Raw genomic sequence first — 21,051 nt, 5'->3', positions numbered from 1 at the left:
TTTGAAAGAAGCCTCTAATGTCCATTCTTATATTTCAGTACATAACTGAAACCGATTTAGTCGGGGAGGGTAAGAACTGAAAATATGAAATAAACACACGTAAGATAAGACTCTATTAAAAAAAAAAAAAAGCATTTGTTCGGCTTTTCATTTCGCCATTTGTTGATTCACTTGAAGAGCAAGTAACGTAATATTGGTCAAGTGATCAGTTTGATATCAATCTTTCGTGATTCACCGTCATTTGTACGGTATGAATGGTTTGCTTTGGTACCTGGTCAAACTTAAGCTCTCCTTAGTATGGCTGGCTCCGTTACTCCAACAGCGCACTCACAGGCACAAGAGCACCTGGCTGCAGCCCCGCCCCCTCGCTCAGTTGCTTAGTGCCTGAGCTCGGATCATACCAATATCAGGGGGGATTCACGCACAGTCGTAAATTCCCACTGTGTGCATTATGTGCTTCGAATATTGTGTGTACTTTTTGTTTTATACAGTTGTCAGCCAGGCATCTAACTATGAAAAAATTACACTCCAAAAGACCCCGGGCTTCTGACAAAACAACCCGGGCTTAAGCCCAGTAAGCCACCCCCACGCTCCGCCCCTGCTGTTGTCCACAATCTCCTCTGTTGGCCTCTGGAAACCCCCCGTGGCACAGCTCTCAGTCCAACGCAGTTTCATGGTCCTTGCTGTGGCTCCAAAGTCTGATCTCATGATGGGCCCCAACCAGCTCGACCTTTGACCTCAACCACTGCCTGGGCTGTCAGCTATGCCTGGAATGGTTCTTGCTTCTCACTGGCCTCTTAAGATTTCTCAGGAGATTACTGCTGCACCTGTATTTCCTTGCTAGGAGGGAAAACTTCTATTTGGAGAGCATGTCAACAATCATCAAACAACATTCTTTAGTTCAGTGAACTTCACTTATAGGCCATCAAAGCCTCATCTGAACATGGATGCACCACTTGCATAGGTTTAATACTTGTAAATAAACGGTTAATCACACAAATCACTGCAACAATAATAGAAAACATTGTTTAATAAAAAACATTGTTAATCCTTGGACCCCTCCTCTTGACGCATGGACACACCCATGCGTCAACTCACCAAACCTGGATTCCTGTCTTAAAGAAAAAGATTAGCTAGATCATATCCCAGGCAACATCAGGGCATCTCCTCCCCAGGAGCAGCACCACCCTGGACCTATAATCCTGCAACAAAAATGCTAGTGTGTTTTGCATATTAAGTTTGCTTAACACCGGGCTCTCCCAGGAGCCTGCATACACACCATCATGGCCTGGAAAACAAGATCTGGAAGTGAAATCAAACTACATACCTGTAAACAATTGTATCATAAGAACAATAAGCATTCAACATCAGCAAGACAAGTGTCATGTGCAGGTTTTCTCAAATCAGTAAACTACAATTATTTTCATAAGTCGCCTCAGACATGGATCATCCCATGTACTCAGGCAACATTAATGTAATCGGTGACTGCTCTTAAGCAAAGTCACTCCACTCATATATTATTTATGGGCTCAAGAGTGGCCAGCAAATGAGCCCATATTAACTATTCCATAACACCGCATCTCTTATTTGTTTGTCTCATGTCACTTGTCCGCTTCTGCTGAATCTTGTACATGCAGTCTCAAAAAACAAACATTAGCAACACACATTGATTATCCTGGTGGGCAGGCGTCGGCCAACCACATTCCAGAGGTGCCATAAAAACACCATAAAATCAACCATCCATTGCTGTGGAAAATATGTTATTCATATCATCAAAGTAACCGTCACATTTTCCCAAAAACACAATGTAACAGCATCACTACTCATAACCGGTAAACACAGTTTTCCTCACACATAAACCCAGAAATCCTGTAGTAGGAAAAAACATCAACCAGTTGTCCTGGTATAAATCGCATCATCAATTCACATGAAGAACTGGCATGCTGTAAGAAAAGAAAATGCAAATATTAGCGCTTGTGCAGGCGTATGCAGACTTTGTCACAGCTCCCTCTGTGAGCAACACAAGCCTATGAATAACACACCTGATAAATGCACAGACACAGAAAATGGCATTTAAAAGGTTAAATCATCATGCAACCTCGAGTGTTGCTGTCATCTTTCTGCTCCTGTAAAAGGAAACACATGGGTTCATCTGCACCTTTGTCAGGTGGGGGTTAACTTCACACAATCATGTTCAGTCAGTCAGTTATTTTAAAATTCTTACTCATTCACTCAGTGGTTCCTTCTTTTGCTAATTGTGGAAATTATCATCGCATTCGTTTCCACGCTCAGCAAAACGACGTTATTTCAAAAAGAAAAATAATTTAGACTGGATTTCCTCGTTGAATCCTTTTTGGGGGGGGACTCTCATTTCCTAATTGTCCCAAATAAGTGGCTTTCTCCTGAACCCATTTTAAATGTGGAGAAACTCACTTGCAACAATTTTCTTGACGACGTGTAACGCTTTTAATTCCCGACTTGCAGATCTGCTCAAAGAAAAGAAATTCACAAGCAAAATCAGTGCTTGTTCAAAAATGAAAAATAAAAAAATAACAGAGATTATCAAACCAAACTCTCAGTGCACTGTGAAAGTATCAAAATAAAAAGGCCTTGTTAAGTCATGACACAAACTCCTCATCATCTTCACAACAGGAGAAGAATCATCAGCTAGATTCACTCCAAACCAACCATCAACTGCACAACACACAACATAACCCTAATGTCATATTAGCTATGAGTTTAATCACCCGGTCTGTGCTCTTCACTCATTTAAGCCACAGATCTATTTTATTCAATTTTTCCTTTTTCCCTTCATCATAAAACATGTGACATGCTGTCATGCACTTCACAAAAGACGTTTGTTCTGATGTATTCAGAGTTGTGTATCTAAATACAGGATTCACTCGCACATCAAAACAGGAAACTCAGTGTTTTAGAGTCTCCACTCAACACACAACAAGCTCCAACACATCCCATTCACTCGTACTAGAATTCAGTCACCTTTCATTAATCTAAGAACGATCAACTAATTTGAATCAGCTATTAACCCACTAGGATGACAGGACGACAGAAATGCATGTTCAAAATGTTATCACTAAAAGAGAATTTCCCTCATACAGTAAATTTAGTAGTAAACTTGTGCTGCATCAATCAAGCAGGAAGCTTCTCCCAATTTACTATATTAACAACTAAATTTATTGTCTGATCACTGGTTGGTCAAACCAGGATCTTTTTTCCCACAAAAGTTAAACTGTTGTCCTGCAACCTAGAGAGTCAATTTTTTATTGGATAAGTTCAGTATTTGATAACAAGTGTCTGCTAAATTGACACTATTTTAACACTGATGAAAGATAACAAGCATGTCTGTGGAGCTGCATCTCCAACAGAGCATGTTCTGTGCTATGAGTCCACTGGTCTTTGCATCACACGAGGTGACTTGGACAAGATGATAAACAGACTCACGCTTAAAATGTCTAATCTTCATGAGTTATTTTGTGTTTGTATTAGTAGGGTTAAGGCATGTTCTGTGTGATTTTGTATATGTTTGTATATGTTTCAGACTCCTTCACAATTTTCCAACTTAAGCAGTCAGCTTTCTTTTTCCCCAGGTTTGCTAACCCAAATTTTGATTTCCCACATTAAATAATTCCTATGTGTTCTCACCTAGTCTTCTCACTCTGTCCTCTCACTCTTTTGTCCTCTCCCACTTCAACAGTCCCCAGCCGGCAGTTCTCCTTCAGCTTTGTCCTGTGTTCCACTGTCTCTTCTTGCCATTTTGCTCCACAGGTGGCAAATGTCAAACTCCAACAGTCTCCTCAGTTCTCCTCGAAAGTTTTCTTCACATGCATAGTGAAGTTGCAGCTTGTTGTAAACACAGTGCCATTCATCCGATCAGTCAGGATGATGGGTTTGCTCTTCTCTGATGCTGTTTGTCCACATTGCTGCTGCTTGCTGAGACTTTTTGCTCAGGACTTGATGCTGTCTCTTTATCTGCCATGTTATTGCTTTGGAGCTGCATTCTTCAGGGAGGAGTGAGCTTGCTTGTGAGTTTGTGAGGTTGAGAAACACATTGCGCTGTATATAAGTCAGCCAGAACTTGGCCTGCATGTTTCCAATGATGTTTAACTATAAATTTCTTCCGTCCGACCGCTGCATGTGGAAAATTGATACAGGTCTGCTTTTCACCTGAAAGTGACAAACTAAGACATGTTCATTATCATCATCACTGCTTAATCAACACACATCTCTCTCTCTCTCTGTCTGTGTTTGTGTAAACAATCCTTTCTTAAAGCAGAAAATGACATTGTAGTTGTTTTTGGCTGATCAACACAAAACCTTTTCCCTATGATTATTTTTCATCTACAATATAAATTCTCTTCTCAATCAGAGGCAATTACTTTTACACAGCGCACAGAAACACTGTGATGTCAAACACATTCACACTCACTTTTTCATCTGCATAAATAAATCACGTGGCTGGTGATATGTGCCATGGTGATCCATAAGCATGATCACACGTTTATTTAATTATTTTTAACCCAACAAAACAAATAAACAAAAACATGATGCTGATGCTACACACACGAGTCAAGGTGCAGAAAAACTGCTCATGGAAACGCTGCACACTCTCTGTTTCCCTCTCTTTGAGTAGTTCTCAGACAGCTCTTGATCTGATAATGTGTAGCTTGCTCATCAGCTCAAAAAACAAAAACAAAACTGCAACGCGACATCACACAGTAGTTGCAGCATATTAGTTGTTTTCACAGATGTGCTGTATATCTCAACAATGGCTCATAATAAGACGACAGTCTTCCACACAGGTCAAGTGTCTCTATGCACTTCATTAGCTTAAATATTTACCTATATCACTTCTCCTCACATGTCATTGTACTGAATTTAAGCAACCACAAGCTTAATGTAGATTACTTTTAACAACTATCCACCTCAATGGTTTGGCACACAGGCTGTTGTCGAACAGGGCAAGCTAAAGAGTTAACATTTTGTGTCAGCACGGGGTGGGGGGAAAGCCACCCACCAGAGCATAGCTCAAGTGCTGCTGATGTGGGCTGGCCTTTTCCACACACTCCTGGCTGCTTAGGAAACCCATGACAACAACAACAGCTGCTGACGTCACACACCACGCGGTCTGCTCCGCACACACTCACACACAACAACAACAACGACGACGAAAATGACAATAACACAAAATAGGCCTACTCCGGACTCACACCGGACCGCTCGGGACCCTGACCCAGCTGTGGGACGCTCACCCACTCGCGCGACAAAACCCAATGAAGGGACGCTCGGGACACACACCCAGGGCGATTTCAAAACCGGACACACACCGGACGCTTGGGACCCTTGGGCGATTTAACCAAAACTTCTTTTTCGGGACACTAACCCAGTTATCGCTCCACAAAGCAGCGAACTTCTCAACGCCTCACAAAATGGCGGAGACTGCACAACGACACGGTTATAGAGTCGGCCTCTTTAAACTTACTTGGCGTTGCTTAGCGTGTAATATCAGCCTGAATCCCGCCGATCGCCATTCATCGAGGAGAAAGACAGACAGCGAATCCACAGGAACTTCCTGGCTGACGTCAGTCTTTCAGCGTGCCCCCCTCGGTGAATGCGATCCCAGGGAGCCGGCATCGAAGGACCAATTAATGATGGGTTTGTATCTTGAACCCATCCGCTGGAACGTTAAGACAATATAATTACACTGCAAGCAAGACGCAAGTAGGCAAACTTCTTCATGGTACTCGTGCACGGGAGAGAACCGGACAAACGCCGTTCCTTCGCTTGACCCCAGTTGCTCTCGTCCGTTCTCCCGTACACTGCCCTTTTATTGAGGTTACATGAATATGCATAAGTTCACTAACATGTGACGTCTACATACACACAAAGAGTACCTTGCCTGTGTGTGTGTGTGTGTGTGTGTGTGTGTGTGTGTGTGTGTGTGTGTGTGTGTGTGTGTGTGATCTGTGTGAGGTCAAGATGTGACCCTGTGAAGACTCCCCAAGGCTAGTGCCAGGACGTCTAACTCCATCTAACAAAAGGCTCTTATACTTAAACAGATATGCGTGTGCTTGCTATACCATAAATCAACAAGAAAAGATAAACTCTCCTAGGGAGTGTGATCTATGCCAGGACACTCTGGGGAATGTATGCACTCCCTTCTACAGCTACACAAAGTTAATACAGACCTCTTTAGGATGAAGCATTCTTTCAATCCACCAATGATTATATACTTCTAAGCATATATGAGTAAATATTTCTAAGCATAAATGACAATCAACAATACAACCCTATCAAATGTTGTTTTTTGATATCTCTTTTTATCACTTCACAAGTCAGAAAAACGTCATCATAGTAATAAAATAGCAGACAGATCAATCCATGAATGAAATAAACAAACTCCTTTATAACCTCTTTAAGATTATAGGCAGGAATAAAACAGATTTTTCATGTAAACTGTAATAGAGTGTATATTTCTTTCTCAGAGGTTGAGAAAATAACCAGTAAAAATTAAAATACGTTTTAATTGAAAAGGTGAAAGATGCATTGTTTTACTAATCTATATTGCCACGGCAGTTCACTAGATGAGTACGTTTTTGTATTTCTGATTATTGCTGTTTTCCTTCCTTCACCCCCAACCAGTCACGGAAGATGGCCGGCCCTCCCTGAGCCTGGGTCTGGTCTCGTTCTTCCTGTAAAACTGAGTTTTTTCCTTCACACTGTTGCCAAAGCGCTTGCTCATAGGGGTCATACTATACTGATCTGCTTGTCAAATGGACATATTCCATTTATGTCAGGATATGATGAGAGGACCCAAGTGTAGGTTACAGAGGGAAAGACAAAAGATTTCAGGAAACAAAGAATGTACTAGACAGAAAAATGAATGAATATCAGGGAACAAGTGGAAACTATCAAAAGCAGGTTCAAATAATGAGGGCAGGGCAGACGATCTCAAACGGGAGAAGACAAAGATAGGACGTAGACACAAAAACAAGATACGCGAGAAAAGAAAATCTCAGAGTAAAACAGGAAATAACTAAGATTAAGTGATGAAGGCCATCAGTAAAGGTGATGACAGAGACAGGGCAGCACAGCAGGCAGAAGAAAATAGTAGTTCACCACAGGAACATGATGATTTACTTAAAGAGGATCCTTGACATTAACGCTTTTTGAGCATGCTCCAATAAACCCACAAAGTATTATCAAGCTGTTTTCACTTTGGAGGTTTTTAGCCACTTTTAGCTTGTAGTTTTGGCTTTATTGCACACTTGCAGCAAAACAGTCTCAGCGTTTTCCCCCAAAACCACCTTAACACCTTAAAAGGCATGACATATCTTATCCATCGACCTGTGTGTCATTCCCTCATCTGCACGCCACTTTAAAGCAAATCAGAGTTAGGAAAACTAGACTAGCTATCAGCATAGTTCACGAATGAACTGTTTTTAACCTCATGTGATGCCTTTGTGATGTCAGACCTCACTTCGGGGGATTACTGACCATGTGTCGTTGATTAGGTCGTCATCGAAGGTAAACCTGGGTCGAGCAAAGGGAGCAGTGTGGCCATCTTTGAGATCCACATCAGCCCTGGATACTGCCTGGGTCGGTGACTTCACACTTATGTCACTCACACATCTTACTTTAAACTGAAAGAAAAACATGACCCACATATGTACGCCTTGATGAAGACCATCTGCACCCTGATCCTCACACATTACAAAGCTCCGACAGCATGAAAACGCTTTCACGTGCGCACCCATAACAGCGGGTCTGTTGTTCATTTGTCTGCCTCTAGAATGTGATTTTGAGGAGTCTCACCTGTGTGGATACAATAACCAGTGGAATGCCAATGTAAACTGGTATGTGGGAGGAGGCGGGGTCCAGGTTCTCCACAATGCTATGCCAAATGATCACACATACAACAACGGGTCAGGTGAGCAAGAGTGATTTGTACATATAATTACTGGGTGTACTATTAATGACTCGTGAAGGGTCAAACTGGTTTTAGTTCATAAGCTAACTACCACAAAGTTAACGAGGGCTACAATGGGTCAAAGTACAGGTACACTCATACAAATACAATAATGAACTGCCTGGGATACTTTAAAAAGTGAAATTTCATCATTATATATCAGACAGTTTAACATATGGGATGTAGTTTCTAGGTTTTTAGGTAGTGCTTCAAATCTGCATTCTTTGTAATGACCTCTAGGGATGGTATGTACGAATTATTTAACAATTCTGATTCCATTATCGATATCACTTATGATTCGATTTCTCACTGGCTCTGCTTTGGGACTAACCACCATCACTAAGCAGGATATGAAAGACATTACATTCATGCAAATGTCGTCAGTATTTCCCTTCTCTATTGTGATATATGTTGGGTAGTAATTATTACACATATTACACAGAACACTGTTCTTAATAATAAGGTAGTACGTTGCTTAATCACTAATCGCTACAGCCCCGTACACCAACACCTATCCCTGGGCTAATGAGAATACACATATGATCTTTCCCTTAGTATTTAGGAATGAACACAAAACCAGCAACACGAAGCAAGGATCAAAACCAGCACAAAGAGAGTTTAAAGCGATCGCTACAGTGATTCTACTTTAGAAACATGAACAGGTAGAAACGGAGGCTGCAGCCTGACTGCTCATCAGTTTGTTATCCATTGAGGTTCAGGGTCTGGCTGCAGGGCTGGGGTCAGCTTTAACGTCACTCAGGGTTCTTGGCTTAGCTTGTCTGTGCAGATGCTTGCAAAGAGTCAAACTTGTGTTAGCAGTAGAGTAGACAATTACACTCTTGTCTTCTTGTGCAATTAAAATAAAAGTAATGTTTATATGCACTCTAAAGACCGCGCCACTATTTTCCTCCGAACTGAAGTCAGTTGAGTGCAAGTTCAAGTGGAACCCACAAGTGGGATCAATAAGCAAGGAAACTAACAACTCCAAGGAATTTAACTACTGGGAACCAGTTCTCTACAGGAACTCTAATGTCTATCCTTCCAGTCTGTTTCCACTTTGTTCATCCAATAAAAGGGAAAAACAAGAAAAGCCCCAAAACGTATTAATCCATTTTCTTAACTGCTTACCAAGTTCAGTGTCATGGTGGGTCTGGAGCCTATCCTAACAGATGGACCGACCCATAGTCCATTGCAGAGCGTCGAACTATGCCTTCAATTGCAAAGCAATTCAGTCAATTCAGACTGGATCCTTAGGAGGGTTAATTCTGGGCCCCAGGCTTCGCATTTGATACCCCTGATCCTGGTACAGACCATTTCGTTTTTCCTCAATGGTCTGTAGAACGGTCACCAGTTGGACTCAGCTCACCTTTTACAAACATAACAAAGGTCTGTAATGACTTGTCCTATGGCTCTAACTTGACAAGAGTGGTAAACATAATTCAAAATGTACCCAGAATGGTCCTATCTTTCAGACTGACAGCGTCAAAGCAACACATTACTGTAAGTTTTAAAGTTGTTAAAGCTTTAAAGACTTTGACGTAGGTGTTTAGACATCTAGAAATCACCAAATCAGTGGTTACGTGGCCTAAATAAACCCAGAGAACTCTCCCACTGAATTCCTTTCAGGTCACTTCATGTATGTCGACTCCATCTACGGCAAGACGTTTAAAGAAGTGGCCAAACTGGTGTCTCCAATGACGCAGGTGCCGATGTCCGGCTGTCTGAGTTTTCAGTACCAGCGCAGTGAGATAGGAAACCTCTTCTCTGTTTTCACCCGGGACCAGCTGGGTCAGTACCAGGAGTTGTGGAGGGCAGGGTTGGAGAATCAAAACGACTGGACAGAAATTCCTGGAGAGTGGATACCTGTGCAGGTGGACCTGAAGGCACCCTACTCGGTACAGGTCAGTTCAAGACCTCTTATGAAGTCTTATGTGATGACTTAATGAACAAAGCAAGACCGCTACTTTTAAAGGAGGCAGCTTTTTTCTTATAAAAGCAAAAATAAATTAAGTGGTAGTTAAAGATATACTTTTGCTGCTGTGAACCTAATTTTAAAGCTGGATTCTTTTAGATAAATTCCAATGATGTATTTCTTGAGCTCAAAATTATCTTATCTTATGTGCTGTGCTCCTATTTCTGTCTTGTCTTTCCCCAAACCCCAAAACAAAAGTCTCTTCCTGTTAAAAGAGACCCCACAATCACCAGATGCTCTCTCTAACAATATACGTAATATATGTGACTTACAGTATAAAGTGCCTGGAGACAACTGTTGTTGTGGGTTTTTTACAAGATAAATAAAACTGATTGAATTTTTTTTTTTTTTTAAAGTTTGCTATTGAGGTATATAACAAAAACCTCTTTGAACTTTAGCAGACTGCCACGGTCACCCATACTTTGCACGGAAGAAAACAACTTGCCTGTAAACACTGAGCAGAAGAGAAATTGTGAACTTGCAAACCAAAAAACAGAGAACCTTTCCCTTCAAAGGGAAAGTTGCACATTTTAAAACGTGTTGGTTGCAGTGGTGAGGCCCAACTTTTATGCCTTGATATGGTCCATTGCAAATGCAGACAGCTGGAGACCTGGTTGAGCAGTCATTGCTCTTATACTTATTTGAAGACCCCTTGAAGTTCGCTGCCGGGAGCACATGTGTAGCTGGCGCATTGAAATGTTAATTCTCAGCAGACAAGTATATGCAGTCACAAAAAAGGCAGGCACATGGACATTCACAAAGCAAACCCTAGTGCTTTACTGACTTTACTTTGAAGGTGAAAGTCCTCCATTTGTAATTTGGATTGCACTTTTTCTATCCATCCATCCAAACAAAAATACATTGGAGAGCACATCTCTAGTGTCATTGGGGAAATATAAAAAACATTAATTGTGCTATCAATTGTGTTATTGTTTGACAAATGTTACATATCTTTTATGTATATTTCTCTGTCTCTATGGCCACATGCAAGAGATGATTGAGTTGGATTTCACTGAACGTCTCTGTTATTCACATAATAGTCAGGATTTTAACTTTTAAAATCTTTAATTGTTCCGTAGCTTTAGTCGTGTAGTATTAATTGAAAGTACAAGTTTCTGACAATGTAAAAAAAACAAAAACAAAAACCAATCAATGAGTGACTGTTTTAAACTGTGACTTGAATTTCTTTCCATGTGTACGTAATATAGTCGCCAGTGTATCTACAAAGGGAGTAATACGAGTAATCTATGTTAAGGTAGTCTTAATTGATAGATTAATTGATAAACTGCTTGCGGTCTCATAGGTATACATGATGACCTATAACACAGATGTTCTGGTAGGCAGTAAACTGGGCAGGGTTAAATGCAGTGACTCTATGTTAGGTTATCTTTAACTTCTTGTGCTTCCATCATTCGTCTGACAAATGTTTTTGTTCTTTATTTGGTTTTAAAAAGTTTTTGGGGTTTGACTTAAAACTGCTACTAAACTACTACGACTACTGTGCATTAACAGGTAAATATGAACACATCTGTGTGAACACATGACGACCTACAACTTTGTTTATGTCCCTTTAGGTGGTCTTTGAAGTGGCGTTTAACAGTCCACGTGGCGGACGTGTTGCACTTGATGATATTTCCTTTTCTTCGCAGTTCTGCACCACAGACACTGGTGAGCTGCAGATAAAGCCCCTTATTCTTTCACCGCTAATGTCACCAGTAAAATAGTCAAACTTGGTCAATCTTAAGCCTCCAAATTTTAAGAATTTAAATTAATTAATATCTTAAAGCACCAAATCCAAGTAGCAGTAAAGTCATAAAGTCTTTCATATATCAAAATTTGGGAGTTTGCATGTAGATTAAGAAGATGAAAATAACCATGATTAATATAGGATTAATCCTACAGGGTCTACAGATGTTAACATGAAATCGAATACAAATGTTTAAAGGACTGAACAGGAGCCACAAAAGTGTTTATCCTACATTAACCTGCGGTTTCTGTGCATTTATTCTACAGAGCCAACTTTTGACCCCTCTATCGCCAACTGTGATTTTGAGTCTGGTTTCTGCCTCTACACCCAGGAGCAGGCGAAGGAGTCACCGTGGAGAAGAGTCTCCGTGAAGCCCAACATATTCAGGAATGGAGACCACACCACAGGAGCAGGTGGAGAAACAACATCTGACCGTGGACTTCCACTGTTTAAAGTGGACTTATTACACTTTTCTGTATTTCCTATCATATATAAAATGTGACAATACTGTTAAAAATGGCCCAAGTTTCAAATAATAGGGTAAGCTGATGTGCACGTAATTATGCATGAATCATGAAACGCATTTAGAGTCCGAGAATAACAATACAAGCAGAATAGGTCAACTGTGAGGCTGCCTCAGAGAGAAAGTCCTGATTTTTTCCACCACCAAAGAATCCTTTTTGTTAGCAAAAACATCTAGCAGACCAGTACTCGTAAAACATCTTTTATTCTACCATATCACCCAGGTTTCCTATGGGCAACACATAATTGGCTTGACCATAGAAAACCCACATAGAGGCCCCAAAGAGCAAAACTGGTATGTGCCCTGGATGGGTACACACATGTGGAAAAATGTGGGTTTGCCTTGCCTAGTTCCACGGTTTATCCACACCTACTCGCAGTGGGCCCAGATGTGCTCTACATTTCATGCCAGTACTGTGGGTTTGCCCACAGCGGCCTCATACAGGCCCCAAGAGGGCACGTTTGCTGGGTAGTTGAGTTTTCTTGAAATTTCTTTAAGTAGTCTTTGATAATAGTTCTCCAAGCTTTGTGACATCGAGGGCATTGAGAGTTTTCCTTTGGATGTTGGCTTTTGTTTCATTATCTGCAAAGATGATCCCCCATTGCTACAATAATGCTGAGGTCCTGGGAAGGCCAATCCATGGTCTATAGTGCTCTGCTCCATTGTGTGTTTTTCATTTCCCTTTCTTAAGACTGGCACTTCCACTGAAACCATTACTCATAAGTCTTAACAGAACAGTGTAGATCAAGTGAAAGGCCAGATGAATTTCTTAGGTGCCATGTCAGGTGTTTGGGGGATTTGTTTTTTGTATTTCCTAGGACATGACTTTTAGCTGTTTATCACCTGTAGATAGTTTCCTCCACTTTTCTCCACTTTTGGTCTGAAAAATATTATTGTATGCCTGTCGAGTAACAAAGTGCCAGAAGATTAAAGAGTTTAAAACTGGCAAAGTTGTTCGTTATGTTTAGACACAGCACTGGTTCATCTCAGTGTTAAGTGGCTTAAACAAAAAAAACAAACAAAATATTCCTTTTGTCAGGTACAAAGATTGGACTAAAAACTGCGTGAAAAAGCAGCCAATGGTCAAAGAAAAACTTTGAAATACCCCCAGAAAGCTGTTCAAGACCACTTTTAAAAATACAAAAAAGTCTGGCTCCTTCATAAAGAAATGAAGGCTTTTACACAGAACTGTAGCTGGTAAACCAAGTGAACCACAGAGCATTAACAGCCTGGTATTGTTCTCATTAGACGGTGGATGTGAACAAACATCAAAGCTGTGAAATTTAGGCCAGCGTTTTGGTGGTCTGTCGGCTTTTTAGACATTTCTTTGCCTTCACGTGGCGACAGCATCCATGCATGCAAACAAAGCACAGTTTTCCACTGAAAAACAGTTGAGCAGCAGATCATTACCAGGTGTGAGCAGTGATGGGAACGATCACAGCAAGCAGATTCCGAGGAAGAGAGAGTTAGCAAGAAAATAAAATGCTGTCTTCTCCCTCCAGGATCTTTCCTGTTGGCTCACTCCCGACTGGGCCCACGCTCCGGCTACGTTAGCCGCCTCATCGGTCCAACTCTAGCCGGGAACATGAAGTACTGTCTGACATTTTACTTCTCTTTGAGGGGTGAGCTGCACCCTGAAACTCGACAGATTCATATATTTTCCCTGCATGTTGGCATTTATTTGAAATGTGTGAATCTTCTGCTGGAGCTGATCTGAATGATTCACCAACCAGAAATAACTCTGGCAAATGCAGGTTTCAATCAGACGGACCAGGCTCTGGCTGTTTATCTGCTGCATGCGAACGGCAGCCAGGAGAAAATCTGGACTCAGGCAGAGAGGTCGAGGGGAATCTGGATCGCAGCGGATGTCACCTTCCAGACGTCACAGTCTGCCAAGGTCAGCTATGAGGAAGTGGGGGGAAAGCACACATGTGTGAAAGAATAAACAAGGAGTTGGATAAATATATATCCACCTCCTTGTTTATTCTTTTATATATATATATATATATATATATATATGATAAGATAAGATAAGATAAGATAAGATAAGATAAGATAAGATAAGATAAGATAAGATAAGATAAGATAAGATAAGATAAGATAAGATAAGATAAGATAAGATAAGATAACCTTTATTAGTCCCACACGTGGGAAATTTGTTTTGTCACAGCAGGAAGTGGACAGTGCAAAAGTTATGACGCAAAAATTAGAATACAATAAGAATAAATACAGTACACAGCTGTACAGAATAGAATAAAATAATATACTATATACAGTAGAATAAAATAGAATAAAAATATACAATAAGATAAAAATAGAATACGAATGCTATATACAACTGAGTAAAAATACAACGATGCCAGAAAAGATTATTGCACTTAGTGTTATTGCACATGTGTGGATGTGTGTGTTTGTTCAGTTAAAGTCTTTATTATGGAGTCTGACAGCAGTGGGGAGGAAAGACCTGCGAAATCTCTCCGTCCCACACCGTGGGTGCCGCAGTCTCCCACTGAAGGAGCTGCTCAGTGCTGTCACAGTCTGCTGCATGGGGTGGGAGACGTTGTCCAACAGGGATGACAGCTTAGCCGCCGTTCTCCTGTCACTCACCACCTCCACTGGGTCCAGAGGGCATCCTAGAACAGAGCTGGCCCTTCGGATCACCCTGTTCAGTCTCTTCCTGTCCCCAGCAGAGATGCTGCCGCCCCAGCAGACCACACCATAAAAGATAGCAGAAGCCACCACAGAGTCATAGAAGGTCTTCAGGAGTGGGCCCTCCACCCCAAACGACCTGAGTCTCCGCAGCAGGTACAGCCTGCTCTGCCCTTTCCTGTAGAGGGCGTCTGAGTTATGAGTCCAGTCCAGTCTGTTGTTCAGATGAACACCAAGGTACCTGTAGCTGTCCACAGCCTCAATGTCCATACCCTGGATGTTCAGTGGTTGCAGTGGAGAATGCTTGTGCCTGCGGAAGTCTACCACCAGCTCCTTGGTTTTACTGGCGTTGATCTGGAGGTAGTTCAGCTGGCACCAGTCCACAAAGTCTTGAGTCAGTCCTCTGTACTCCTTGTCGTCCCCATCAGTGATGAGGCCGACTATTGCAGAGTCATCAGAGAACTTCTGCAGGAAGCACTGGGTGGAATTGTGGGAGAAGTCTGCAGTGTAGATGGTGAAGAGGAACGGAGCCAGAACCGTTCCCTGTGGGGCCCCCGTACTGCAGACGACCCTGTCCGACACACAGCCCTGAGTCCTCACATACTGTGGTCGGTCGGTGAGGTAGTCCAAAATCCAGGTAGTGAGGTGATGGTCCACTCCAGAGTTCTCCAGCTTGTCCTTCAGAACCGAGGGAAGAATGGTGTTGAAGGCACTGGAGAAATCAAAGAACATGATTCTCACAGTGCTTCCAGCGGTCTCCAGGTGAGCGAGGGAACGATGTAGGAGGTGAATGACGGCATCATCCGCTCCAATGCCAGGCTGGTAGGCAAACTGAAGTGGGTCCAGTATATATATATATATATATATATATATATATATATATATATATATATATATATATATATATGTATATGTATATGTATGTATGTGTGTCCTGGTTGACCGTTTTCCTGGAGGAAAAGAAAAAAATGGAGGGCTGAAGATTAGAAAGCAGTGAACAAGACAGGAAGGAGAGAAGAAGGAAAGAACCAATAGAAAAATGGGAAAAAGGAAAAGAAAGAAATGAAAGGAAGTGAGAATTGTAATGCACAAGCATCAGTACAAGAGGGAGAAAGAGGGAAAATGTGCAACTGACAGAACTGAAAAGAAAAAGTGGGAACAAGAAACAAGGAATTGATTCATTAATTATGATGGAAAATGGGAGTAAATACGGGGGAAGAAAGAAAAATGAACGACAGAGTAAAGACTGTGAGAAATAGATAAGAAATACACTGAGAAATGAAGACAATGCTTCAGAGAGGGAAAGATAAAAAGGAGAAATTGTTTTTTTTTAAATTTACTGCTGCTGTAGGACATCATCATCACATGTGCTGCGTGATGAAAATAAAGTCATTCAGATGGCAAGGTGCTCAAAGGATTTCTCTACACTGGCTCAGTATTTCACTCATGATTCATTCCTGTCCTAACTGACTGACTAACTGAGGCTCGCGCACACACCAGCACCAACCCAAAAACAAAGGGTTATGGTTAAAGTGTCTTTGGTTGGGATCGATCTTTAAATCTGTAAACACCTCGTGACTCACCGGTTTGTCCTGTGTTGTTCAGGTGGTCTTCGTGAGCACCTGCAGGAGTTTCTGGGACTGTGGCTCTGTGGCTTTGGATGACATCAGCGTGAGCCTTGGAGACTGCGAGCTGGTGGCGGGTAACAGCTACAAAAAAGCACAGAGAGAGAAAGAGATGTTTTTATTTTATAACCCTGCTTTCAAAGAAAAAACCCTACTAGCCTAAAAACAAGAAGCTGGAACCCTGCTTCTTCTCTTATTCTGCATATTGATTTTCCTCTTGTAGGCCTGCTGTCGTCATATCTCCCTGGACGCTGTGATTTTGAAGCAGGGTTGTGTGGTTACACTCAAGACAAGAAGAGCGACGCTGCTGACTGGGAGAGGAGGCGGGGGGCCACACCGACCTCATACACCGGACCCAGAGGGGACCACACGGCGGGACTTGGTGAGTCACCTCTCCTTTTGTATAAATTGATCCTTTCAGTCATTATAAGCCCCTGACCTACACTGTGTGCTCCGCAGGATACTACCTCCACCTGGAGGCGTCGCCGATGCTGCCCGGCCAGAACGCCCGGCTGATGTCCCGCACTGTGAGAGGAACCAGGGGACGGCACTGTGTTAGCTTTTTCTACCACATGTATGGGTCGGGCACAGGCCAGCTTAACGTTCGCATCAACAAATATGGAAAGGAAGAGCTGCTGTGGCAGAGGAGCGGCGAGCAGAGCATCGCGTGGCTGAAGGCCCAAGTCGAGTACCAGTGTCACAGCCAGCATCAGGCAAGAGTGGAAATAACTTTCTCCTTAATGCAGAAAAATTTATTTTAAACAGTTTAGATGAAGATGGTGGTGGATGTTGACTGGCAAACAACTCACTTGTGGAACACGTGAGGACAGAACTGTAGAGGAGGGGCGATGATCTCAGTTTCTCTAAGAAGCCGTGCTGAGAAATGAGGATCACTTTAATGTCACTGAGATGCTTTAGTGCTTTCATTTAGCCCTCAAAAATACAAGGCCAGAATTGGCCCTGCAAAGACTCCAGTGTGGCCCACTAGACTGCTTCAGAAAAAATGAAGGAGGTTATGCATTTCTAGAATTTTAACTAAAGTAGTTAAGTAATAGATAAACAATTACATGACAGAAAAGTGACCGCTTAATAAATCCAGGACAGTCTGCGCAATGAGCTACAAGAACGTTTTCTGTAATTTTACATATTTACCATGTAGAAAAACTGAAGAACCGATGCTGTTGAAACTGCTCTTCTTTCTCTTATATTGAGATATCTCAGGGATTAAATGTGTAGTTAAACATATTTACACTGATAGAAAGATCAAAGTGGGCTCAACGTGCTAACAAAACAACTTTAAGTTACCTCTTCATTATACCACTTAAATCAATAACATGTTTCATAAGCTGTTAAGCAGCATAACAAACTAATTCCTGATGTAAAAGTGAAATGATGCGTCTTTAATTTTATTCTTTAACATTATTTTCAGTATCTGACAGGCATGAAAATAACAGCTCAGTGGTTCTGCGAGAAATTTAAAAAGGCAAAAGCAGAACATATATTTTCCTTTTGATAACAAAAGGGATTTTCTTTTGGAAAGAAAATCACCCCAGTGTGGTCTTTCTGACTCCACTGTGATGAAACTCGTCTCCACAGCTCGATGTCTTTGAGATTTGGCACAGAAGAAGATGTTTTTGTTTTTTTTTACATAGCTTCAGGCTTCTTTTCAGTTCGACGGCTTTCTGAAGACTGTCATTTTGAAACCACACACAACCAGTGGTACAGAGTCATTGCCCAGGAAACAAAGTAGCCTATAGGAGACTGTGTCATGGAAACATGGGCCTCGCTTTAGTCTCGGTAAGATGAACTCAGTTCGACATCCTCTCTTGAACTATTCTGCCTTCAGCATCAGCTTTGCCCCTGTCAGCCTGCAGGTTCAGTATAATTGGTCCTGTCTGGACGCATCACTGTGCAGACTGCATGCACACGTGGGTGTGCCAGAATATACTGAGTACCTAAAATCAAGAAATTACAACGTTGAGTGAAAGACTCTCGAGGTGAATGGATCTTATCTGCAAACAAACTTTAGCACATTTGATCTCATTTATCCTCTGTTCTGGGTATTTCAACATCTCGGCTGTTTTTATTTGGCTAAATGAAAGTTTCAATAATTAAAGGATCATTTTTAAATTTCGCTCCCCTTTGCTCTCTCTTCTTTCTCCCCACCACTCCCCCACCCAGTCGAGGCAGATGACTGCTCCTTCATGAGCCAGCCTCTGTTGGACTTCCCTTCATCTTAAAAAGGATTTCTTCCTCCCCACATTCACCAAGCGCTTACTCGGTGTTGCAGGTCTCACTCTAATATTGTAAGGTCTTTATCTTACAATATAAACACATTGAGACGAGGAGCTAAAAAAAAAACAAAAAAATAAACTCATTCTCATAGGTTAGATATGAAAATATTCAGTGGAGTAGGAATTGTGATTAAAAATCTATAAAGAACATTAAAAATAGTAACAGTAAAATTCAATACTGCTGTTAATAAGACAAGAGATTAGTGCTGCAGAAAATTGTTAACCTGGTGATTTAGCTACTAAAGTAAGTACTGAAGCTTTAAACCGCCTGAGTCTATTTGTTTTATTAGCTGCAGTTCCACAGTGTAAAAGAGACTCAACAGCAGATCAGTATAAGTCTAATACATTCATGTGTCACCAAATTAATACATGCACATTCCCACAGTTTTGGCTTTATTCAGTGGTTTTAGTAACGTAGAGCTTAACCTAGCACATATAAAATGTATTCCCTCTGCAGATAATCTGAAACTTGCATAAACATGCTGTAAATAAAAGAATCAGTGAAAACGTGGTACTCCCAACCTGGCCATTTGTTCAACATAGGTTACCATGGTGATTTAGCAAAGTTAAAAAAGGGCCACTATCATGATTCAGAAAACTCTGACTTTAAGCTCAGCCTTGCTCGCTGAGCTGTTAATGTAGCACAGACCTGCATGATCGTCATCCGTGCAGGTCTGTGCTGCAGCGGTATTAGAGCTTATTTATAGGATAATTCAGTCTAACTTGGAGGTAAAAACAGAGCAGGTGACTTTAGTTAATTTGCAATTATTTATTATAACGACTCGTTCATGATTTGAATCAGAGTCAGAGTGCCTGTTATTGTCAGTGCATTGTAAAATACAGTGAAACTGAAGAGCTATTTCTGCAGGTGTTTCAAAATAAATAACACACAGCATAAAAAAAAACAAACAAAAAAAACATTAATAAATTATTAATAACACTAATGACACAAAAAGTATTTTTTCTTACAGAAAGTTTCTTGAATTTTGAAACATGGATGGATAGCTCTCTGTATTATTATTCTTGGGTCTTTACTTTACAATTTGAAGCACCTTGAGGCAGCTGTTGTTGTCATTTAGCACGGCATAAATAAAACTGAAGGGGGGGGGGGGGGGGGGGTGTCCACTGCTGACCTGAACTTTCTTAATCTAAACACTTTATTTGTCCTTTTGTCCCAGATTGTGTTTGAAGCGATCAGGGGTTCTTCAATAAGGAGTGACATTGCCATTGATGATGTTATTTTGGAAGGTGGACCTTGCCCAGGTAAACAAACTGAAACATCCTACAAAAAAAGAAAACATGCAATAAAGGATTTCAGATTTGTCACAACTTCCTGCTTACTTAATTTTTTCCTTCAGAAATGGGGATCAGCACCACTGTGGGAACCTCCAATGAGATCGAGTAAAGTGCAAGGAGTGAAAACGGCGTATAATGCTTACCCCCCCCCCCCCCCCCCTTCCTGTTTTTTGCACATTACAGACAACTCAAAATGTTGTTGAGTCCTGACTCCTGCATGTCAGTCTAAACATGTGGACAAAGGAAACTTCTCATGTAGTTTCTCTCTTCTTGGAGCGACACATATCAGTCATTTCACAGTCAGCGTTTCTCTGCACTGTAGCAGCAGTGAGCATGTGTTTTTCTTCACATTTGTATTGCATTAGATTAATGCTCATTGCTCAAATAAAGCGAGGACGTTCTTTAACATGAGTTGCTTTTGGTTCTCTCTGTTGATGCCTGGAGTTGGATACAAGAAATATTGTATTTTACTGTCACCTAGTGGGAATACAGCATAGCATACAGGGTCATTTATAAAGGAACAGTGTGAGGGAATTGAGATTCCTTCTCAGGCGATTCAACCTGCAGTCACACCTTGAACCATGTCGTCTGAATAATTCTTATGGTGGGTAAATGACTCTACGGACCTCTTCCAAGGTGACAACCACACTACAGGTTAAATACCTGAGACTCCCCATTAGCTCTGAAGTTTAGCTGCCTTCAACTTAAACCCTTAAGTCTGCAGTAAGAACCAACCTCATAAATTAAAAAAAAGAAAAAAAAAAAAGAAGTTACATCAGAGGCTCCACACTTCTGTTTTTCCTACACAACCTGTTCATTAATCACCTTAACTGACAGAGGAACAGATGAATGGTTACCACAGATATTCTTATGAAGGGTCTGAAAGCAAATCAGCTAAAATCCTGTGGTCCAAACAGTGGACTTCATAGAAATGTTTTTTGGATTTAAGTGTGGCTGT

General features: G+C 41.3%; 1 protein-coding gene across 2 annotated transcripts in view; it reads left to right on the top strand.

The window, feature by feature from the left end:
* The window catches only part of LOC308392879 (MAM domain-containing protein 2-like), a 226,660-nt gene that overhangs the window by 10,913 nt on the left and 194,696 nt on the right, over positions 1 to 21,051 (top strand). Inside the window, exons 4-15 of one of the 2 annotated variants that reach the window (XM_080876173.1) lie at positions 7,533 to 7,617; positions 7,811 to 7,948; positions 9,614 to 9,888; positions 11,534 to 11,627; positions 11,973 to 12,119; positions 13,732 to 13,851; positions 13,984 to 14,126; positions 16,484 to 16,580; positions 16,727 to 16,885; positions 16,963 to 17,216; positions 19,976 to 20,060; positions 20,156 to 20,244. In XM_080876173.1, coding sequence (XP_080732299.1) covers positions 7,533 to 7,617; positions 7,811 to 7,948; positions 9,614 to 9,888; positions 11,534 to 11,627; positions 11,973 to 12,119; positions 13,732 to 13,851; positions 13,984 to 14,126; positions 16,484 to 16,580; positions 16,727 to 16,885; positions 16,963 to 17,216; positions 19,976 to 20,060; positions 20,156 to 20,202 — 1,644 coding nt within the window. In that variant the 3' untranslated portion in view covers positions 20,203 to 20,244. Of the gene's footprint in view, positions 1 to 7,532; positions 7,618 to 7,810; positions 7,949 to 9,613; positions 9,889 to 11,533; positions 11,628 to 11,972; positions 12,120 to 13,731; positions 13,852 to 13,983; positions 14,127 to 16,483; positions 16,581 to 16,726; positions 16,886 to 16,962; positions 17,217 to 19,975; positions 20,061 to 20,155; positions 20,505 to 21,051 lie in introns of those variants that run through there. The other variant, XM_080876172.1, reaches the window with a different exon arrangement.

The sequence above is a fragment of the Rhamphochromis sp. 'chilingali' genome (genome assembly GCF_963969265.1).
Source record: "Rhamphochromis sp. 'chilingali' genome assembly, chromosome: 2".
In the NCBI taxonomy this organism is placed as follows: Eukaryota; Metazoa; Chordata; class Actinopteri; order Cichliformes; family Cichlidae; genus Rhamphochromis; species Rhamphochromis sp. 'chilingali'.
Note: the sequence above shows the minus strand (reverse complement) of the source record. Positions and strands in the feature narration are given on the sequence as shown.